Below are 21,554 nucleotides of genomic sequence, written 5' to 3'. Positions count from 1 at the left end.
CAGGCAGAGATGCCTTGATGTCATCAACCCAATCATGCCTAAAATGCACAGAGGCCGACGCTGCTTTTGTACAGAGTTATCGTCCTCTAGTTCCAGAAGTCTGAAGACATTCCGATGAAAAGGTGCTCATAAAACACGACATAAACGTTTCCTCCCACCGCGATTTGGGCGCAGCTTTGCCAATTTCCTTCGCTCCATTGCTGCTCGTTGGCCAACTTGCCGGCCATATTCGTACAGATAGCCCAAACTTCTGACGCAAACTTCCCATCATGAGAGTGCAACCTGGGGTATCAAGTTGACTTGCTCGCGGATTGATGATGTTTTCGTTCCATACCCGGGATACTTAGGTTGCTTTGATCTCCTGCTCACACAAGTGACTTATGGCTCGCTGATGATTTTATCGTACTCCGCTGAATGCTAAATTCGCGATCCTACAATTTTGTACAAAGTGAATGCGAAAATGGGATGGCCACGGCGGTGCCACTGCGAGACTGAGAATCTCCTTTGGCGTCATCCAGAGGAACCTGGAGGATCCAGAAGCCAGGCAGGAAGAGTCCGTCCATATGTATATAATCCGGCCGCCTGAGTCTCGACCTAGAAGCCAGGTGGGTTGAGTCGCTGACTGACTCTTGTCCACTTTGGAAGTTCTGAAAAAAGAAAAATATTAACGAGCTAGCAGGCAAATTCCTGGAGTGAGTAGCGTACTGTGAATTCCCTTTCGATATCTCTTCTCTTTTCGATCAAAGATTGTGTACTTGTCCTTGGGAAGCATCTCCTCTTCTCGGGGCATCTCTTGATACCATCTGTCCACGGCCTTTGCCGTCATACCGCCATTGTTTTGCAGAGCCATGCTGACCGTATCGACGACCTTGTCGACCAGCTTCAGTCGTTTTCGTTGTCGTGCTTTTTGCATCGAGGATAGTCGCCATGGGATTTTCCTGCAGCCGTCGCGGTCAGCAATGCCATCCATCGAATTTGAGGACGGGAAAGGAGACGATCATACCATAGAAGACCTCCCGATAAGGGGGATGTAGGTTTGAACATGATGCTTCACAGATGTGAGCTCTGTCTTAGACGCGAGTTGTGGGATACTCCCTACGGAATCTGGAATGCGCAGGTTCGCAGGATGAAGTTGTTCGATTGTACTGTACGGATACGAAATTAGAGAAAATTGGAGACGGAGCTTCGGAGTGGCAGCCAATGCGGTGCGCTCCAGCTTTCACTCCCGTACAGACTTGAGCCTCCTTGGTCACTTTTTTTCGGGGAACAATACGGAGTTACTCTTGTCTGGGTCTTGCGATCAGAAATTCTTTTCGTTGTTTGATGCTCCCTGCTGTGCGCAGCGCCTTGCGTACTGTATTGTCGTCGCGGGCTCGATGGATGACGGATCCCGTCAGTAAACCTCCTCCTCCTCCTCCTCCTCCTTCTCCTTCTCCTGCAGCTTCAATGGTCTCCCGCGACTACGATGACTACCTCTACTACCCCAATGCAGAGCAACCCAGCCTGTTTTGGCGTGCGGCGACTCACCAGACCCTCCTCGCCGTCTCGGCCCTGACGCGCGCCTTCCTCTACGGCCTGAACAAGACCGAAGTCCACGGCCTCCCTCGGTTCCTCGACCTCCTCAAGTCTCGCTCGGACTACAAGACGCGCCGCAAAGGTCTGTTGACCGTTTCCAACCACATCTCGGTCATGGACGACCCTCTGATATGGGGCGTCATCCCCTTGTCGTTCGCCGCGGTCCATGGTTACATGAACCACCGGTGGTCCTTTGGCAGTCACGACATCTGCTTCCAGAATGCCCCCTTGTCGCACTTCTTCACCATGGGACAGGTTCTACCCACCCACCGCAGTGCCCATTCCCCCTACGGCGGACTCTTCCAGGCCACCATGACCGAGGGGGTGCGTCTCTTCTCACAGATCTCGTCCGAAAACGCTGCCCTGTGCCCGTTCAGCAGTCCACAACGTTCGCGACAACATACGCACCCTGAACCCAGCTGGCCAAGGGACTGCGTCGACCCCTTCTCCGACGTTGCGCCCTCGCCCGCCTACCTTTCGCAACCCAATGACGTGCGGTGGTATCACGCCCCCTCCCGCTACGCCAGCAACGCGTACAGCTGGGTCCACATCTTCCCCGAGGGCATGATCCATCAAGCCGAAGATCAGACGATGAGATACTTCAAATGGGGGGTGGCAAGGCTGATCCTCGAACCCCTCGAAGCCCCGGACGTGGTGCCCATGTTCATCGAAGGGACCGACCAGGTCATGCACGAAAGTCGGACGTTCCCTCGCTTTCTGCCGAGGATAGGCAAGAATATAACCGTCACGTTCGGCAAGGAGCTCGACGTGGAAGAGATGTTTGGAGACCTGCGCAAGAGGTGGCGCGAACTGGTCGATAAGGACGCCCGAGCGAGCGGCCACAGTCACTGGGATGAACTCATGCTGGGCGTCGTGCCAGAGACACTGAAGACTCACCCAGAGGCCGTCGAATTGCGCAAGGAGTGCACAAGGCGGGTACGGAATGCAGTGCTCGACGTGAGACGGTCCCGTGGCCTACCGGACGAGGATCCCAAGTCTGGCGTGGCCGAGACGTGGCTGAGGGAGGGCCCCAAACGAGAGGGCAGGATGGACGATGGCAGCTGGGTAAAGGATGTATAGAATAAAGAAGGACATTAATGCATAATCAAAAGTCTTTTCGTAGATGCGCAGAGCCAGATATATGAATGGTTAAAGAGAGCGTCTGCGTCCGCGGACCCAAGTTCATTCCAATTGCTATAGAAGACTGATATGAGTTGGCGGAAGCACATCAAAACTTGTATGGGCCCGCCAACATCATCCCATCGCCCACCACCTATCTAATCCAAAAGGCGCCTTCGCTGATTCTGATACTCAATCCTGTTCATCCCCAAGACCCTTTTCGTGCCGTTCAAAATTCAACTCCAAGCCCAGTAAGTATACAACAGTTGCAAGCCCCGCCCAAAATTCAATTGAATCCAAGAACAAATTCGTACTGCTCATAAAACACCAGCATCAAGATCCGGCCGACTTATGCCGTGGCCTCAACTTGCTGTGATGTGGCAGTAGGATCATCGCCCGGGCTCGTCTCAGCCCAGCTGCCCCAGAGTCCTCTCTTTGCTCGAATTCTCAGAGGCAGACCCATTTCCTTGTTGGCTTTGTCTACCGGCTGCTCAACCTTGATGGCGTCTTTCGTTGCCAGCACAAGTACTTCGAAAAACATCTTGGTGGCATCTTCCTTGCTGGTTCGGCCCTCAGGCACAAGCTCAGTGAGGAGTACCGACTTCTTCGCAGGTGAGGAGGTCTGGGACCCATCTGCGCCACCCAAATGATCACGCAATAAGTGAACAGCATGCTTGGTGCCGAGAGATACAGGGCCACTCTCTGAAGGGTGAAGAAGAGGAATTGTCGTCTCGTCAAATGTGTCGTCTCCATCGAAAATACCTGCATCGTCCTCTCCGGGAACAACGTCCTCTAATCCTGGCGCGCCGTCTCCAGTAAGTGGTCGAAGTCCATCATCGACCGGGATCTCCGGGATTTGAGCTTCAAAATCCTCGATTTGCACGCCTTCATCTTCCATAAGATCATCAGGACCTTCCAACCTGGGTGATTTCTCGCTGTGCTCGTCCTCACTGAGCCCGCCAATGCCACTGTCTCGCTTGCGCTTGCGTTCACCAGATCCAGTGACCATTTCGAAGGACAACAAACCCTGTAGTTCGGGCGCCCAGTTCCTCGATCGACCGTCATTCATAGCATTAGCCACAAAATCGCCGTTCTTCTGCATGTTCATGAGAGTGAGGAGGATAGGATCACGGGGGAGAAAGGATGGAGCACGCAAGATTTTCGATCGATCCTCTGCTTGAGCCTTGATCTGCTTGTTGTGCAGGACTGTTTCGACATCTGGGGCAAGGGGTTTCTGCTTTCGACTTCGTTGGCGCTGTTGGACGGCGACTTCCTCCACATCTTCTTCAGTGTTCAGGTTTTGGAATGTCTGATCCAGGTTGCGTAACACATCGGACCCAGCTTCTGAAAGAGATTCTATATCTCTCGGGCGGGTTTCAGCTTCGGCAGCTTCTCGCAGCTTCATAGTCTCGTCGTCGCCAAAGTCAAGTGGCGCATCAGGGATGACGTCTGTAAGCGGCTCGTCCGCTGGCCGAGGGGAATCAGCATCGTCCGCCATTGCGGTGTCCTCCCCAAAATCCAAGTTGAGATCCCCATCGTCGTGGATGAGGGCTTCCTCAGTGAGTAGGTCGCCATGGTCGGCTTTAGGCGTTGGGGCTTCTCGGCCAATATTCATGCTCACAGTCGTATCATTCAGGTCCATCTCGTCGCCATCGCCGAAGTTCAAATTGAGATCATCCTCATTGTACAATGGTTCTTCTCCTGGTATCAGCATAGACTGTGTGCTGCTCTGCTGCGGATTGAGGCTGCTAGTCCAATCTTCATCGAGATCCTGTGAGCCTGGTGCCGTTAGTGTGGGTTGTTGAGTCATGGGAAAGGCGAAATCCATGGAGGAGAATAAGTCGTCGATGGTTAACAATTCTGGCAGATTCAAGTCAACTGTGCCTGTCGCATGAGCAGGTAGATCATGATTGTTTGTTGATTTGAAGGTCTGCAAATAGTTAGCCAGTGCCGAAGGCAGATCGTTCTTGAGCGTACCATTCGGATCTTGACCAGTGTTTCGTTGCAATCGTCGAGTAAATATCTCGCCTTTCTTCCGTAAATGCGCACCACTCCCAACATAAGCTGGCCGCTGAGTCGCAGGGCCATGGGCTCATCTCCGCGGTCGACTATTGCTCCCACGCTGCCGGGAATGTCTGATTGAAGAATCTGTGACTTGGACAACTTTCGTTCGACATTTGACGCGAGCCAGACGCGAGCCAAAGGCCCGGTCTTAGCCAGCAACGACGGGTCGTAGAACATGGAGAGTCGAATCTATGTTTGCTCTAGTTGATTACGCGGTCATGGGTTTATGGGTGTGGCAGAAGGAGGTTTTGTTGATGGAATATATCACTGGGGGGGCCAAGTCGACGCGTCTGAGGGGCCAATGTTTTGATGTCGATCGCGGCGCAAAAGAACTGAGTAAAATCCAAGAATTGAAGGGATGGTGAAATCGCAGTACAGCGATATGAAAGAGAAGGCTGCAGTGTGTATGGGAAGGACAGCGCAAAGAGTGTTGAGATGCAAAAGAGGTGGTTGGTGATTGCCGATGCAAGTGAAGAAGAAGTGGTGAGTGGCTGGAATGCGATCAGAGCGCAGGCCCGTTGCTAATAATCCGGGAACTCGTGACTTTTGGTGGTGTTTGCGGCGCAACATGACTGCTTATTTAATTAATTAGCTAATTAATTGTCCCTCTCGCTTTACCTGCCGCATTTCTGGAAATGCCTAATGCTTCACTGGCTACGACTGGCTACGAGTACGGGGCCACCCTGTAGCCTCACTACGGGTACTGTAAAATAGTTCGGTTTAAGAGATTGGGGGCATGGCCACTATTTAGGCTAGGCAACTTAGGCTCTCCTAGGCGGGCCTCGAAATGGGAAATCAGCATTGTTCCAGGGGACACTCAGTCAATAATTCTTCATAATTCCTGTATGAACAAGCAGTCTTTAACCCTCTGCTCAGTAATCTATTCTGTGTCTCTTAACGTTTTACTTCTCTTTGTCAACACTCCTAGCCCCTAGAATATGCTTTGAGGGGAGTTGGCATGTCATTCATCATAGCAGCACAATGAAATCATGTCAAAACCATCACTTTCTGCGCTACCTGTCTACAATACAGAATCCGCGCCCATCAGTCGACAACGCAGCCCAGCCCGAGTTCCAGGCTCCTCCTCGATAACATCCGTCTACTCTCTACTTGGCCCTCAAGACACTGCGGACCGCCTACAGACCTCGCTCACCCAAGGCTTGTTACAAAGTGAAGCGCACGCGAGACTCGGGAAAGATGGACCCAATGAACTGCCACATGAAGAGGAGGAACCTTTATGGCTGAGATTTTTGAAACAATTCAAGGAGACCTTGATCCTTCTCCTACTCGGTTCGGCTGCCATATCACTCTTTATTGGTAACAAGGATGACGCCGTCAGCATTGCCCTCGCCGTCACCATTGTTGTTACGGTCGGGTTTGTGCAAGAGTATCGTTCAGAGAAATCCCTTGAGGCTTTGAATCGATTAGTGCCGCACTATGCTCACGTGCGGCGCGCTGCGACGCCTTCTGGAGCGCCATTGAGAAATGGTTCTGAAGAGGGGGAAATCGAACTGGAACCGTTGGCGAACGGTACACCAAAGGCCACAAAGACAATACCTGCTTCCCAGCTGGTCGTTGGGGATCTGGTCCTATTCCATACGGGCGACCGAATACCTGCCGACATCAGGATCACCTTCTCCTCAGATCTCACCATCGATGAAGCCAATTTGACCGGCGAAAACGAGCCCGTTGAGAAGCACGCAGCTGCGCTTGAGAGACTGGCTCCCGTGTCCCAGCATCATGGTACTCCTGAACCATTCAATGCAGCTGGTACTGTTGGGGCTGATGTTCGACTGAATGAACAGCACAACATCGCGTTCATGGGCACATTGGTCCGGTCTGGATATGGCGAAGGCATTGTCATTGCTACAGGCGGCTCAACAGAGTTTGGAACAATTTCCTTGTCACTCCAGGAGATTGAAGCTCCGAGAACACCTCTTCAACATTCAATGGATCTTCTCGGCAAGCAGCTCAGTTATATGTCATTTGTGGTCATTGGAATTATCATGGTCATTGGGCTGCTTCAGGGGAAGAAGCCACTAGATCTGTTCACGATCGGTGTTTCTTTAGCTGTAGCTGCCATCCCGGAAGGTCTGCCAATTATTGTCACGGTGACACTGGCCCTGGGAGTGTTGCGCATGGCTAAGAGGGGAGCCATTGTTCGAAAGCTGCCGAGTGTTGAGACCCTCGGCTCTGTAAATGTTGTCTGCAGCGACAAGACTGGCACATTGACACTGAATCACATGACAGTCACGAAGCTATGGCATTTCGATGTTTCGCAACCATTCACGGTGGACACGTCGGTGCAGCCCTCTGCAGCTACCAGGGCGGTCCTTCGCATAGGCAATATTGCCAACCATGGACGTCTGTCTCATAACACCTCGGGGACTCCAGCAACAGCTGCATCGGCTGCAGTACTCTCTTCTACCAGGGATCTCTCTGCGACAAACACCAAAAGCAGATGGCTCGGTCAGCCCACGGACATTGCGATGCTTGACCTGTTGGACACCTATGGTGAGGATGACATTCGTGACCAGATAGGTCAGAGAACGAGTGAAACGCCCTTCAGTTCGGAACGCAAATGGATGGGCGTTGCCATCGCTAGTGCGCTCGACGACCTGACCAATGGCGTTGGTGGCGGAAACGAGACGGCATTCATCAAAGGGTCTCTCGAACAAGTTCTCAGTCGCTCAGACACTTATCTGACAAAGGATGGGCAAGAAGTAATTCTTGACGAGAACCGTCGACGTATGGCCAACGAGGCAGCCCGCGCAATGGCAGAAGAAGGGTTGCGCGTCATTGCATTTGCGAGTGGTGCCATCAGAAGCAAACCCCGGCAAAGTAGCCGGAGTTCGACTCCTGCTGGAGTTGAAAAGAAACCGGCTGGGGTGGATGTCTTTAATGGCTTGTGTTTTGCTGGGTTGGTCGGCATGAACGATCCGCCTCGGAAAGATGTGCACAGATCAATTCGAAGGTTGATGAATGGCGGAGTCAAAGTCATTATGATCACGGGTGATGCGGAGACTACCGCTGTCGCCATCGGGAAGAAACTGGGAATGCCACTCAACCCTTCGTCGTCAGCTCTGTCATCTGTGCTGAGAGGCGATGAACTTGACCGTATGACGGAGCAGGAACTTGCGGAGGCCATCGGCAAGACCACCATCTTTGCTCGGACCAGCCCAGACCACAAGATGAAGATCATTCGAGCACTTCAAGCGCGCGGTGACGTGGTTGCAATGACTGGGGATGGAGTCAACGACGCACCCGCCTTGAAGAAGGCGGACATTGGAATTGCAATGGGCATGTTGGGAACTGATGTGGCGAAAGAAGCTGCTGATATGATCCTGACTGACGATGATTTTTCAACCATCCTCCGCGCCATTGAACAGGGCAAGGGCATTTTCTATAACATCCAGAACTTTATTACTTTTCAATTGAGCACGAGTGTTGCGGCGTTGACTTTGGTCTTGTTGAGCACAATGTTTGGCTTCAAGAACCCACTCAACGCCATGCAGATTCTCTGGATCAGTAAGTTGGTTAGGTTTATGTCACAGCCTTTCGGTTGCTAACTGCATCACAGACATCTTGATGGATGGCCCTCCTGCTCAATCCCTTGGAGTGGAACCGGTTGATCCTCGTGTAATGAACCAGCCGCCTCGAGCACGGAACGCCAACGTTCTCACCAAACGCCTTATCCGCCGGGTCCTGACCCAAGCTCTTATTATCATGATTGGTACCATCAGCATCTACATCCGTGAGATGGTCGACATTGATGATCCAAACACGACAGACAGCACTGGTACGCCACTCCACCACCGGGTGGTGACCAAGCGCGATACCACGATGACATTTACGACGTTTGTGCTTTTCGACATGTTCAACGCTCTCACGTGTCGGTCGGAGACGAAGTCGGTCTTGTTTGGTGAAATCAAGCTCTTTGGAAATAAAATGTTCAACTATGCAGTCGCAGGTAGTCTCGCCGGGCAGCTCTGCGTCATTTATCTCCCGTTCTTGCAGCGGGTATTCCAAACCGAGTCCTTGGGGTTGTGGGACCTCATATGGTTGGTGTGTATAACAAGTGCTGTTTTCTGGGTGGACGAGGCACGGAAATGGACCGAAAAGAGACGAGCTTCGGGTCTGATGCCGAGTGTTGGTTATTCGGCAAGTGTATAAATTTATCAAAGACAATGATATGTCGAGGTTGAGCTGAGGTTGTACGCGGTAGTTTCTACAGAGTAGATATAGCCTAAAATCGTACTCTATGGGAGGTGACGTCGGGTGTGAAGAACACAAGATCAAGATCTTCTCGTTCCGCTACACTCAAGGTTTCCCCGTTGAGAGGGCTCTGAAGAGGGAGATCTGTTCAAAAATATCAGGTCAACTCTCTAGGTAGGTATTGTAACACTGCTCCGATTGGTACGGAATCTCATAGATGATTTTACAGTATTAGTCATTGTCCGTCTACGGTAAATGTCCAAAGTGCCACAAGAACCTCACGGAACCTGTGCAAGGTTGAATCACATAGAGTTTATCTTTCTTTTCGTTTTGTTTTCCGTCGGATTGCCAATCGAGTTCCAGACTGTCGAATTTATTCATCCATCTCTACACACACACACACACACACACCCACACATGCATTACTCCCAGAAGAACCGGTCGCTTTGATTTGATTGAGAAAGGATAAATTTGAAGAAAAGACCTCCCAATCCAAATATTTTGTTTGGTCATCATTCATACATATAGACCCATTACACCTCATACCTGCCCTGCACACAACGCGTCTCGTAAGTCGTCACGAATCTCAAAACGACTTGTTCGATTTCCACGGCGTTCGCTACACAAAGTCAAGGTGTCGAGTTATCGTTTTTTCGCCTCGTCATCCTTTCCTTCATCTCCAGGGCGGCCGGCCGGACCACAATGTCACCACCAAAGGGTCCGAGAGAGTTATTTGCAGGGCCGGAAGATGGCCCTGCAAAACCGTTTCCGATAAGACTTCAAGGTCCTGTAATTCATGGGTTTGGACGTGGTAGTAAAGAGGTGCGTTGACCTGTACTTTGCTGATGAACAGACCTCGTGAATTCTCTCCCATCTCCATACTTGCCCGACAGGATACAATTCCCTTTTGGGCAAGACCATCTTCTCACTCTTTGTGTCTTTCAGCTCGGAATCCCGACGGCCAACATCCCCGCGTCGGGTCTTTCGACTCATTCCGACCTAGAATCCGGGGTTTATTTCGGTTTCGTCGGTCTGTCTTTGGCTCCGTCCAAGGACACCCCGTCGTCCTCGACCCTCGTCTACCCGGCCGTGCTCAGCATAGGTTACAACCCGTTTTATAAAAACTCGATGAGGAGCGTAGAGATTCACGTCCTGCACGACTTCAGCTACGACTTCTACGGCGCAGCCCTGAATCTGTTGATGTTGGGTTTCATCAGGCCCGAATACGACTACACGAGCCTCGAGGCCTTGGTGGATGATATCAAGACTGATTGTGATGTTGCTAGTAAGTTTGTCTCTTTTTTCTACCCTCCCCTTTTGAAAACAAAGGTTTAAACCCCCCCCCTCTCTGTCTATAAATATAAAAAGGAAAATGGGACTATGCTAACCTCAAAAACTTTTGTGTCTTGTCTCGTGAATCACAGGACGTAGTTTACAAAGAGAGTCGTACCAAAAGTACAAGCACGAACCATGGTTGATGGACTTCGAATGGATCAAAGCGATGGACGCTGACAAATTGGAAAAGGAAGTCCTAAAGAAGGATTGAAAAAACCAAATAATCGTGACTGAGGGAAGAACAATAGATTTCTTTCTTTACTTTTTTTCCTTTCTTTTTTTTGGGAATTTCGAGGGACTGCCAACGAAATACGAATTATACAAAGTCATACTCTACGGAGAGCATGTGACGGTCAAAAAACCATACATCTCAGCAAAACGATAGATTGGTAGATATGAATGAGCATTGAAAAAAAAGAGCTCAGGTTTTTGCAAGCATTATTCATTTATTCATCGCGCCTCAATGCGACAGGTAATTTTCTATCCATGAATAACGGATAATGATACCTCTATTGGGTATTCTCATAGTCACTCCTGGTCGATATACTGCTTCAAGACTCTGCAGAGCAAGGCACCGAATCAAAACAACAACAAGCCGTCCCTACAACACGCAAAATCCCACCTAAAGTAAAACTTCCAACTCATATCATCGATGTGATGCCGTAAACCAGAGTCATCATGATCAAAACTCCCTTGACAAAGCAGCAAGGGTGGACTTTTTTTAAAAGCCTATACTCATATGCAAGGCAGAAACTGTGTAAAAACGTTAGCTGTCTGCACGTCCTTGGATATGTCATGGCGAAGATCAAACTCACATTCATAACGATAAGCATGGGAATGTCAAAAACGTCCCGTTTGACCGTCCAACAATAGGTACAATCCACCTTTCCATCAGCCGACCCTAATTTCTGCATTCCCTTTTCACCAGAAATGCCATCTTTCTTCATGTCGTTCCTCCGAGAATGGCTATCCTGGCGTCGGCCATCCGTGCCATTGGGTTTGCCATCCTCGTTTCGTGCCTCGGCTTCGGCATTGAGATTGTGAGAAATCTCATCGTCTTTCGTGCGGTACTTGAGAAGTTTGCCTCTTCCCAATACGCTGCCGCGGCTATCACCAAAGGCTAGTCTGGCGAAGTCTTCATAGAACTGAACGACAGAATCGTCATCAAGCAGCTCTGCAAGAAGGACTGGCTGGGTTCGTTTCTCGCCATTCTCTGCCTCGGTAGAGTTTCGTTGAGTGGGGGTGTTGAAACCCGCAGTTCGAGTTGCAGTATTTGTGCCCGATCCAGCCGATGGAGTAGAGCCGGAATGTCCTCGATTCACATTCAAATTGGGACTTCGACCCAGCAGGACGCTTTTAGTCCACCCGGTGAGAATCTGGAATTCCTTTCCAACGGCGGCAATTTCACCTGTTCTTCGAGCAACAATCGTTGGTGTACCCACACCTTCAATGAAGCCCTCGTATTCCCACAAGGTCCTTTGAAAACATTTTTCCATGAATATAAGATCCTCGCGGTTTAATGTCTTTGTGGTAGCAATGAAGGATGGTCGGATAGAGGCAAGAGACTTGGCGATAGCAAGCGTCTTGGAAGGGTGAGTGGCGAACCGTTTCCGGCAATATGCGACAAGGGTGTGAAAACCAGCAGTGTACGAATGTGGTTGCGTGACCGATGTATAGATTGACGATGGATCGCGAGGTCGTTTCAACGTCTTGACGGGCAATTGAGACTTCGCTTTGAGTTGTGGCGTGGATATAGGAGGCGGCTGTTTCAGTCGATTGTCCTGAGCATTATTTGGCTGTGTCATGTTGCCATTCTCAAGGCCCGTTGGTGGCACTTGTAACCCCTGGCTGGTCAAGAGTGGTGAATCTTCGAACTTTACACCATTTCCAGGAGTACCGCTGGTGTCTGGTGAGGTCCAATGTGCTGCGTTCGATTCTATCGTGAACGCATTTGGAGCCATATGGCGATTATGGGCACTATACGGATCCGTGCTATTGGACCAATCCGACAACATGGCGGCCTCGTTGTACATTTGTTGACGAGCAGTGGGACTCTCACTGAAGCTCCCGAGTGGCATTCGGTACTGTTGTGTAATGGAACCTCGATGCGTAGTGGTGTCACTTGGAGGCGTCTCACCAGCATTTGTCGCCATGTGCCCAAGCATACCGAACTCCAAAGCACCGTAATGATTTCCAAAATTCATGCTGGCAATATCAAAATTGAACGCCGAAGGGTCATCAAACAACGCTCCAGACCAAGGAGCGCTGCCTAGGCCATTAGCAGTCGACTGATCCGCACCGATGACAGGACTTTGCAGGGCAACCTGCGAGGGCATGCCGGCGAAATTCGTGTTCAATGGAGATTGCTGTGAAAAGCTCGTAGTACTCATGCTTCGCTCATGCACCAGCGGAGGAGGCATCTGCTGCTGAGGTGCGTTCTGGAAGTTGTTGAAGTTCTGTGGCTGCTGGAAGTAGGGTTGCTGTGACGAAGTATCACTTGTGATGGTCGAACTTCGCTGTTTTGCAGCAGGCCGGTTGAACAGGTTATTCCCACCGACCACGGGCATGAGAGCTTCATTCGGAGCATCATGGAGATACTTCGCCTTCTTACGGACTCCGTCTTGGCAAGCATCTTGCAAACCCCTCTTGATACACCTCTGGCAGGGCCGCTCGTCACCTACACGGTGGATATTAGCATATGAACATTGCAATCTTTTGTCTTCCACATTAACCTACCGCAGGTCAGATGGGCACGTTGACAAGCGTAACATGCCCTGCGAGCCTTCTTACGTCTCGGGCGATTTGGATCCTTGGGGTTAGTGGAGGCCGAACCGTTTTGCTTCTGCTTTTCGTCTTTGGTCGGTTGTTCGGCCATGTTATTTTGAGCGTGCTCGGTCCCGCTGTCTTCGGGGGAGTCTGAGCGAGAGTGCCCATCTTCGACATCAGAGGCCGCCATGATGTTATAAGCAGACCATCAAGGAGGACCCAAGGGCGTGCAAAGCTGCACGGGTGGCGCGCACGAAAGACTCGCCCCCCGTCACACGACACCAGGACTGACGGGCCTTTGGTGGTTTGAGACCAGGGATCCAATGGACATGTAGACCCGGAGATTCAGGATCGGCAGGAAATCCAATGAAAAGACCAAGAGGTAGTGTCGACCCGGCGCCGTCGCAATCTGCGGGAGACCAGGAGCCTGGTTTTTGCTCTCACGTAGGGCGCGCGGGTGAGCACAGGAGCTGTGCTGGGGGTGGTGAAAAAATGCCGTGCGCTTCTGTAGGACAAAAAGGGAGGTGTATTGCTCCTGACCAGATATCGTACTGGCAGGGAGAGAGGGACGCTGTGCGACGTCGCCGTCGTAGGACAGAGGTGCGCGTTCTTTTCGACTGGGCGGGTAGTTCAGTCGCCGGAGACAGCGCAGATGGGCGTGCGCGGGGAAATGTCCTTAGGAGGGGAATGTGGAATGAGTCGCACAGTAGACAGCAGGGTTCTCGACCGGCGGTGAAAGGAATCAACAGTCGGTGACGGTAATGGAGAGAGTTCGAGGATATCGGGACGCTGTTTGTGAGAGAGGGATACGGATGAGTGGGAGGAGGAGGAATGGCGCAGTGAGGGTGTCGAGAATCGTGGGATGGTGGAGGTAGAGAATGAAATGCGGGCGGGAGGGCTTTCGTGGTGGCCACCAGGGTTTTGCTAATTAGTTTATACGGAGTAATGATGACAGCCACTGGCTATTCGGCAAGGCGGGCATTCGGACTGATTATTACTGGTAACTGGCACCTGGGAGGATCTGGGCATTGGGCATCACCAGTCAAAGTAGGTTCCCCCCTACCCTTCGAGCCTATAAGAAATACCTATGACAAGTTGCTCAGGTACCTAATAGTTGAGTCTTAGTGGCCCCTGGTATGGAGTATCCGGGCCTAAAATCTTCCACTCTCTCGGGTGCGGAGTTGGAGACAATGAGCTATGCACCGTCCAGGTTTAGGTAGAGCCAATAAGGTACTTATGAAGGCCGCAGTGCCCGTGCTCCCTCCAAGCTCCAAGAAGTATTTATTGATGGACTCTGTTCGGAATGATAGGTACCTGAGGAATGTTCACGGCTCTACGTCTTGCTTGAAACTGAACATAGCAACTCAAGTCGCCGAGTGTCGAATATTGTAGAACTGTACCCGTGGCAAACAAGAGTCTGGATCAGCCACCAACAGGCACCATCCCACACGCTCCCAAAAAGAAAAGCTCTCGTGGTCAGCCAAAAGGAAATCAAGGGATCTTTTCATGGCTTTTGCGCTGCCTTGGATTGGAGCCCACATATCCGCGATGGAGAATCGTGTACTCGATTCTGACTCTAGCCCAGCTATTGCACCAGGAGTATTGCGATGCTGTTCACAGACTACTCGCCATGATGCCTATCGACTGCCAATAGCTGGTGCTCCTACCGAATACTTTCTTCTCTTGATCCTGATCACCGTACGATTGCGCCGTGATAACAAAATCTTCTCTCGGCCTCGCCTGTTTGCGCCGAAAGGTGGCCGTGACCTGCAGTCCAGGCTGCTAGGCCGATCAGCTTGTACCGCGGCAAGTGTCTCCACACATTCATCTCCAGCTAGCCCTTAACTAAATGGGCCGCGGATAGCTCCTTCTTGGGGGCTTCTCACTACCAGGTCTTTAGTGACTCACTTTCGAACCTTGCTGCATTCACTGACAGGCTATTATACTGCAATTCTATTCAGAACCCAGACGTGAAAGAGTTTCGGATTGAATGTTTCCATGGTTACTCGGGCACCAGACAGCTATTGTACGTACGGAGTTTCGCATGGCACAGATGGGGATATTATCGAAGGCGCCAGGCATGCTTTTCGCTAGCGAGATCGGTGTTCAGACCCTGGAATCATTGCCCCCTCCACTATGTACACCGACACGAGGCTGCCCGCAAGAACCCGAGGCTCGGAACTTTGCGGAGCAGGCTCCAAGAACCAACAAGAAGCCGAAGGCCGAGGATGAGTGGTATTGTGAAACTGTTCTGAACTGCCAGGACAGGAGGCATGAGAAGCATCACACATTACGTACTTGTAACCTTCGTCTCGCTCGCAAGTAATGAGGTTGGCTTTTAGCGACAAGGAGGACGGCCAATCCTTCCCGGAATGAACTCGGACATGCCTTCTCGCACAACCCCCCTGATACAACTACTTGTACTCAAAAAGATCTCGCATTTCCCTGGACTGGGCTCCTGATCGTTGTGCCCGAGTGATGAATGCATGCATTGTCCCTGTGGCACGCATCGTGCGTCCGCAAAACCCCTTGAAAGCACACTCCTATTTGCGGAGACGATCTCGATCTCGTCTTCCTTGGCTTATGATTAGGGAGGGCACGTGTCGTGCTATTGTAGCTGTCCTGCCTACATCTCACTGACCCACGAGTAAGCGTCGATCATTCTGCATGTTGCCAAAGGAACTGCATATCTCCGCCACTCGACCTGTGTTTGACTCAAGACATAATAACATCCGTGACCCCTGGAGAGGGCTTGAGGAGTGATGGGAAGTCGTCGTCACGGAGCTCCAGTCCCAAACGTCGGATGCGCAGTCTTTTCGACCGTGGCCAACTCAATTCGTATCGACGCAAGTTAATCTCAATGTGCAGACTAGATCTGAATAGCTTGGCTAAACGGGACCTAAGGCACATCTGTGATAAGCATTGGTTTTATATGCGTAATGTGGCTTGATATGTCGATGGAACCCAGAGTCCCATATTGATTTCTTTCTCAAGTAGAAAGGTGGGCATATTTGCTCCTTTGCCGCAATCTCTTGCCCCAGACGAAGAATAGGTATGGGAAGGGTGATAAGACCAAGCATAGAAATCCCAACAGTGATGTGGCCCAATGATAATTCAGTCGATCGTACATCTGACGTCCAAACAGGGGGAAAGCAGCTGCAAAGGAGCTTCGTGCAAAGGAGTTGGCGGACAAGGCACTTGCTGCGTACAGTGGGTAGGCCTCGACCAGGAATGTATAGACGCCTGAAAAGCTCAAGATGGTCCCGAATCCGAAGAAGCCAGTGCCAATGATAGGAACAATCCAGTGAACGCGAGCATAACAGGACCAAGCAAACCAGAAAAGCCCGACGGTACATATCCATGGACCGAAAATGGATGGCGGTAGGCGATATTCTGGCTCGGATTTGCGCTCCCCAGTCCTCCCCTCTGCATTCCGCAGTAGACGAAGATAATTCCATTGCCATATCGGATCGGAAGAAATAGCGAGAATCATCCCGATCATAAGGCCTAAGAACGAGAGACCGACTTGCCATGCATTGAAACCGTATACGTCACCAAAGACCAACGGGAACGCCCCAAAGAAGAGATACAGGATGCCCAGCAGAACAGAAGATAGTAGACACAGGTTGGAGCACATGGGCTCCATGAAAAGGAGCAAGAAGGGTCGGTACAATGATCTGGCCACTGTCCAGACCAAAGACTTTTCGTAAATCTCAATCGGTGCCTTCCATCGGTCGTCACCGGTCTCTTTGCGTTTCTGGCGAGCCTTCTTGCGAAGCAGCACTGGCATGTAGGTTTCGGGAACCAAGGCTGTGATCACGATGAGCATCACCCCCGACCACATGAGGAGAACGTAGAATGACCATCTCCACGAAGTGTTGTAATTGATGAAACCGCCAATGATGGGGCCCAGGCTAGGCCCTATCATGGGAGACGCCGTGTATATCATCATGGGAGCTTGGAGCTTGTCGCGGCTAAACATGTCACCCACGGTGCCTCCTGCGACCGATAGAAAAGCACTGCCCGAGAAGCCATCCAGGAATCGAAACACCAACATGGTCTGGATGTTCTTGGCAACTGCGCAAGGAATGAGCCAGATGGTGAAGAAGACGTAGGCGTATATATAGATAGGTCGACGACCGTAGAATTCGGACAATGGACCTAGGATCATGGGCGAGAGCCCGAGACCACCGACAAACAATGTCAAACCCAAAGTGGCAACAATGCGAGAATTGCCAAACTCGGCGTCCATCTGATCTGTTGCCTGTGTCAGTACTCCGTACACGTACCCATACCGGGGGATGAAGCCGTGGGGGGGGTGTATTTACCATAAGTGACCGTGTACAAGGAGGATGTGCAAGTAACGCACAACGCCCCAAAAGCAATGATTATCACAATCATCCACTTCCTCAATACATTCATGTTCTTGGGATTCATGGGGTCCTCAGGGCCATCCCATCCGACTTCGAACGGGTTCTCGTCCTTGTCCTCTATATTCACCTGTTGCTCGACCTCCTGACCGTCGTTGCGTCCATCGTCGCTGAAGTAGCCATGGCCGTCGACATGGGACGTACGCGAGATAGTGTGGTGAACAGACGGTCTATCTTGGCTTGGACGTGAGGCGACAGGCGTCAACGCAGAGGAATGTTTTCTGTCAGGGTGCACTGATAGCTTCTCATTCTCTCCAAGTTCCCCTCGAGGTGTCTGGTCACCGAGTTCAAGATCATTTGTTTTCAGCATGGCTTTTTCATTCCGCATCGGCGCCGTTCAGGGACCTTGTGAGCCCACCGGCCCCCTTTAAACAAGTCCCACAGGCAGTTACACGGATAATCACCACTCCAGAGATCGTTGCAACGCCATACGGTCTGGTGGTGGAATCGCCCTCGTCTTGATATCTGGGAATCTGAAGGATGGTTAATTTGGTGAGTCATATTTCTACGATCAACGTCTTTTTTTTTCGAGCCGCCCACGGTAGATGCCCACGCCTCTCTTAGCCGATAACCAGTGGAGATGATACTCCGTATTAATGATGTCCAGTCGATGTCGAATGTGTCATGGATTGCCACGGACAAGACCGGAACTAGCACCGGCTATCGGCTCATCATCCGATACCACCAGGTACTCGCACTCGTACTGTATGTACAGCTTCCACGGCCCTTCACTTTGATCTATTCCTTGTCTTCGTACTGCCCTACTACTTACTAGTCCACTCATTCGAGCAGTCCAGCGACTCTGATGACTATGGCTGTTTTTGGAACTGACTTCCATTGCTCAGGGACGCAAGGGCAGTTGTCAATACCTCAGGAAGCGCAGTGCATATTGAGATTATACAATTTGATGGTACAGATAGAAAAGATTCAACGGGCACGAAAAGGCTTAATTAGAAAGTCTGTACATCAGGCATTCGTCCAAGACCACTGCCACTTCCTTTGCTTTTTGGAGGCGCATTGACATCTTCGAGAACGCCTCCCGCACTCCTTTCTCTGACATGTTTCCGTAGCAGGCTCAGTATCTCACTGTCCTTCCATCGTTGTGGAACTGGTCTATAAGCAGGTTTAAAACGTCCAACTGTCTGTGCCCACTCTCCACTCGTCGAGGAGCCCGGACTCCAAGTACCGGGCTGTTTCGTCTGTCCTTGAGTCGTGGGGGATGTTTGTTTCGGTGTGTCGTTAGTCTTGTCATTCACGGCGCCTTCAGCATACTCCAGGGATGTAGGTGTATTTGCTGGTGACTGAGTAGCCCAATAGTATATGTCCCAGTCATTCTCGTCCAGAAAACGATCGTATTGCTCCAGTTGAGCCTTGTCCATGGAGGAGAGGTTTTCGGCCGCAAACGTGGAGAGTAGGAGGTCGGACTCTAGTGTCCCTCGCTTCCTGCTTTGGTCTATAAATGCTGTTAGCTAGGTTTTCTCACAAGGCATGGCTCCAACTCGTGCAAAGCTGTGCACTGGACTGCACCAACATAATAATCTTGCTCTCATGGTCGTCACGTCTTCACCACTTCGACGGATGGGGTCGACTTTGAATGAAATCCCCTCCATTTCACCCACGCCAAATTCTGTCGGGCTTACTTTGCTTGGGCCACCCGATTGTGTCCCACCAGTCATTCTCTCCGTGTTTTCAGGAACATGGTCCTTGGGAGCTGTGTTTGCATCGACGGAGCTAATAAGCTCCGGGGGTGATTTGTCTGCACCAACAGATGGCAAGTCGTTGTTGATGGTGGAGTTCGTGTTGGTTAAGTGAGGGTTCAGTGGTTTCTCTTTCTGATATTTGCGATGTTCGTCGGCGGTCGAAGATGACCTCTCACTCTCCTTGGTGCTCGGCGCGGAGTATGTCTTGAAGCGTTGAGATACCAACGGAGTGAAGCCCCGAGTGGCCACTCGTCTGGCAAAGATCAGTGTCGGTTGAAGCATGGTGTACAGGTATATTGTCAAATATTAGTTCACCCCAGAGGAGGAATGAAGAATGCTTTATGGATATGATGCGGCACCTCGTGGACGAGACTGCGGCTGGAATCATTGACATCATTGGAATCGCGCATTTTCCTGTTGGCTCGATCGTTTTTTTAGCACAGGCGAATACTATCCAGATATGGACTAGCTCAATCCCATGGAGCAATTCAGCCGACGGCCTTTCAAGGACTCGTACTTTCACTCACTTCCGAAGTCATCGTATGTACTATAGGTAGTCAGGAATATTGCGAGGCGAGCTCAACATGCAGTCTCTTTCAGGGGTCAATCATCGCTCTCAAATTGATCTACAACCTTCTGTACAGAGGACTCGGCTTGTTCCCAAGAACGGCATCAATCTCAGCCATGGCTTCGTCATCTAGCTTAGAGACCACACCCAACGCTTTCACTGACTTATAAACCTGTTCGACCTTCGAGGCGCCGGTAATTGCTGAGCTGACCCGAGGATTTTTGAGCACCCACGCTAATGCAAGAGTTGCTTGATCAACCCCAAGCTTGTCAGCTATGGGCTTCAACTGTCTGACCTGGGTGAGAGTCTTCTGCCATTCTTCATTTCCATAACCTTCTCTTTGACTGGTCGTGTATCCATCAGAGGCTTTGGCAATTCTGCTGTCTTCTGGGATGCCGTCATTGTACTTGCCACTCAGAATTCCAGTCTTGAGGGGACTGAATATGGTCAAGCCCAAGCCGTAGTTTTCGTACAGCAGAGCAAACTCCCTTTCCACCTTGTCTCGTGCCAGCATATTGTATTGTGGCTGCTCCATGACAGGCCCAATGAGGTTCAACTTCTCTGCACAAGCCCAGGCCATGGCAATCTCCTCACTGTTCCATTCAGAGGTGCCCCAGTAGAACACTTTGCCGGTGTTGATGAGATAGTTCATTGCTCGGACGGTCTCTTCAATGGGAGTGTTCCTGTCAGGACGATGGCAATAGAGCAGGTCGACGTAATCCAACTGCAGCCGTTTGAGAGATGCTTCTGTGCCTTCGATGATATGCTTTCGAGAGAGTCCTCCATTGTTCACAGGATTGTCTCCAAAAGCACCGCCCCAGTAGATCTTGGTGGATATAACAAGGTCATTTCGCTTCCACCCGAACTTCTTGATGGCTTTGCCCATAACGATCTCCGACCTGCCTTCGGCATACCCCTCAGCGCAGTCGAAGAAATTGATCCCCGCGTCGTAAGCCGCTTTCATACAATCAAAGGCAATGTCTGCAAGGTCAGCAACCGGATCTTGGCTGGACACTAGTACGTACCATCACCAACAGCATCACCGTAAGTCACCCTATGGTCAATTGTCAGCCTTGATTCTGAGGGCACGGTTTAACATATGGCATACCAGCCTCCTAAAGAAATCGCTGAAACTTGTAGCCCTGATCTTCCCAGGAATCGATATTCCATCTTGGGCAGCTGTTCGACAGAAGACATTTCGGATCAAGACAAGGGAAGATGCTTGCAAAGGTCACAGGCGATGGTAGAAAACGATTACCCACGAGACGCAGGATTCTTGCAGCATTCAGAGAGCAAGGAGGATGCTGCCGACACTATATAAACGGTTCGAGGCATCCCGTGCATTTAGCCGGTGTGCACGGAGAATCTCCGCCTCGCAGGGATAGCTTGTGGTGCTCAGATGGACTAGTAAAATCATTGCCATTCAAACAAATTCGGACTCCTTGGAAGAGACAACTTAGATCCCATCTCTGGAACATTGCTCTCATGAATGATGAGAACTTGAGCTGAAGTTGGCTCCGTGCATAGAAGATAGCAGCTCTGCTCATGGCTTTAACAAGTCAGTGGAGAGTGAAGATAGAGGTATCAAGACGTCCTGTATCAGCGCACAGCCAGTTCCATATAGATATTGGGTTCGTACGTCTGTTTTCATGTTCAAAGGCGCGTTCTTATGCCAATGAAGCCCTCAAAAGTTCAAGAAACCAAAGTCGCTCGTTGAAGTGCCGTATCTTAGGCGCAGAAAATACTCTCTAGCCTATCTCGGACTAGCGTAGTGAATCTTGG

At 50.8% G+C, this 21,554-nt stretch overlaps 9 protein-coding genes across 9 annotated transcripts; 3 read left to right on the top strand and 6 right to left on the bottom strand.

Annotated features, from left to right (window-relative positions):
- Window positions 1-594: 594 nt before the first annotated feature.
- Window positions 595-1,044, bottom strand: PV06_06527 (uncharacterized protein; the record flags this gene model as incomplete). Its single annotated transcript, XM_016407656.1, has 3 exons — window positions 595-647; window positions 706-938; window positions 1,004-1,044. 3 exons carry the CDS (start codon window positions 1,042-1,044, stop codon window positions 595-597), a joined length of 327 nt encoding a protein of 108 aa, XP_016261136.1.
- A 190-nt stretch (window positions 1,045-1,234) lies between these two features.
- On the top strand, window positions 1,235-2,751 carry PV06_06526 (uncharacterized protein). Its single transcript, XM_016407655.1, has one exon. It carries the CDS (start codon window positions 1,324-1,326, stop codon window positions 2,653-2,655), a length of 1,332 nt encoding a protein of 443 aa, XP_016261135.1. The 5' UTR covers window positions 1,235-1,323; the 3' UTR covers window positions 2,656-2,751.
- On the bottom strand, window positions 2,725-5,230 carry PV06_06525 (uncharacterized protein). The gene is made up of 2 exons (XM_016407654.1): window positions 4,672-5,230; window positions 2,725-4,624 (listed from the first exon to the last, which is right to left on the bottom strand). The coding sequence occupies exons 1-2, from the start codon at window positions 4,933-4,935 to the stop codon at window positions 3,044-3,046; spliced, it is 1,845 nt and encodes a 614-aa protein (XP_016261134.1). The 5' UTR covers window positions 4,936-5,230; the 3' UTR covers window positions 2,725-3,043.
- A 368-nt stretch (window positions 5,231-5,598) lies between these two features.
- Window positions 5,599-9,046, top strand: PV06_06524 (uncharacterized protein). Its single transcript, XM_016407653.1, has 2 exons — window positions 5,599-8,286; window positions 8,339-9,046. Exons 1-2 carry the CDS (start codon window positions 5,748-5,750, stop codon window positions 8,929-8,931), a joined length of 3,132 nt encoding a protein of 1,043 aa, XP_016261133.1. The 5' UTR covers window positions 5,599-5,747; the 3' UTR covers window positions 8,932-9,046.
- Window positions 9,047-9,284: 238 nt separating this feature from the next.
- On the top strand, window positions 9,285-10,734 carry PV06_06523 (uncharacterized protein). Its single transcript, XM_016407652.1, has 3 exons — window positions 9,285-9,795; window positions 9,919-10,258; window positions 10,398-10,734. The coding sequence occupies exons 1-3, from the start codon at window positions 9,676-9,678 to the stop codon at window positions 10,517-10,519; spliced, it is 582 nt and encodes a 193-aa protein (XP_016261132.1). The 5' UTR covers window positions 9,285-9,675; the 3' UTR covers window positions 10,520-10,734.
- A 95-nt stretch (window positions 10,735-10,829) lies between these two features.
- Window positions 10,830-13,986, bottom strand: PV06_06522 (uncharacterized protein). Its single transcript, XM_016407651.1, has 3 exons — window positions 13,045-13,986; window positions 11,124-12,985; window positions 10,830-11,061 (listed from the first exon to the last, which is right to left on the bottom strand). The coding sequence occupies exons 1-3, from the start codon at window positions 13,262-13,264 to the stop codon at window positions 11,044-11,046; spliced, it is 2,100 nt and encodes a 699-aa protein (XP_016261131.1). The 5' UTR covers window positions 13,265-13,986; the 3' UTR covers window positions 10,830-11,043.
- Window positions 13,987-15,038: 1,052 nt separating this feature from the next.
- Window positions 15,039-18,084, bottom strand: PV06_06521 (uncharacterized protein). The gene is made up of 2 exons (XM_016407650.1): window positions 17,403-18,084; window positions 15,039-17,331 (listed from the first exon to the last, which is right to left on the bottom strand). The coding sequence occupies exons 1-2, from the start codon at window positions 17,830-17,832 to the stop codon at window positions 16,064-16,066; spliced, it is 1,698 nt and encodes a 565-aa protein (XP_016261130.1). The 5' UTR covers window positions 17,833-18,084; the 3' UTR covers window positions 15,039-16,063.
- Window positions 18,085-18,291: 207 nt separating this feature from the next.
- On the bottom strand, window positions 18,292-19,595 carry PV06_06520 (uncharacterized protein). Its single transcript, XM_016407649.1, has 2 exons — window positions 19,036-19,595; window positions 18,292-18,957 (listed from the first exon to the last, which is right to left on the bottom strand). The coding sequence occupies exons 1-2, from the start codon at window positions 19,484-19,486 to the stop codon at window positions 18,455-18,457; spliced, it is 954 nt and encodes a 317-aa protein (XP_016261129.1). The 5' UTR covers window positions 19,487-19,595; the 3' UTR covers window positions 18,292-18,454.
- Window positions 19,596-19,804: 209 nt separating this feature from the next.
- PV06_06519 (uncharacterized protein) lies at window positions 19,805-21,445 on the bottom strand. The gene is made up of 3 exons (XM_016407648.1): window positions 20,881-21,445; window positions 20,798-20,826; window positions 19,805-20,753 (listed from the first exon to the last, which is right to left on the bottom strand). The coding sequence occupies exons 1-3, from the start codon at window positions 20,967-20,969 to the stop codon at window positions 19,831-19,833; spliced, it is 1,041 nt and encodes a 346-aa protein (XP_016261128.1). The 5' UTR covers window positions 20,970-21,445; the 3' UTR covers window positions 19,805-19,830.
- Between the last annotated feature and the right edge of the window lie 109 nt (window positions 21,446-21,554).

The sequence above is a fragment of the Exophiala oligosperma genome (genome assembly GCF_000835515.1).
Source record: "Exophiala oligosperma strain CBS 72588 unplaced genomic scaffold supercont1.6, whole genome shotgun sequence".
Lineage (NCBI taxonomy): Eukaryota > Fungi > Ascomycota > Eurotiomycetes > Chaetothyriales > Herpotrichiellaceae > Exophiala > Exophiala oligosperma.
The sequence above is the reverse complement of the archived record's forward strand: the minus strand, read 5'-3'. Positions and strand labels throughout refer to the sequence as shown.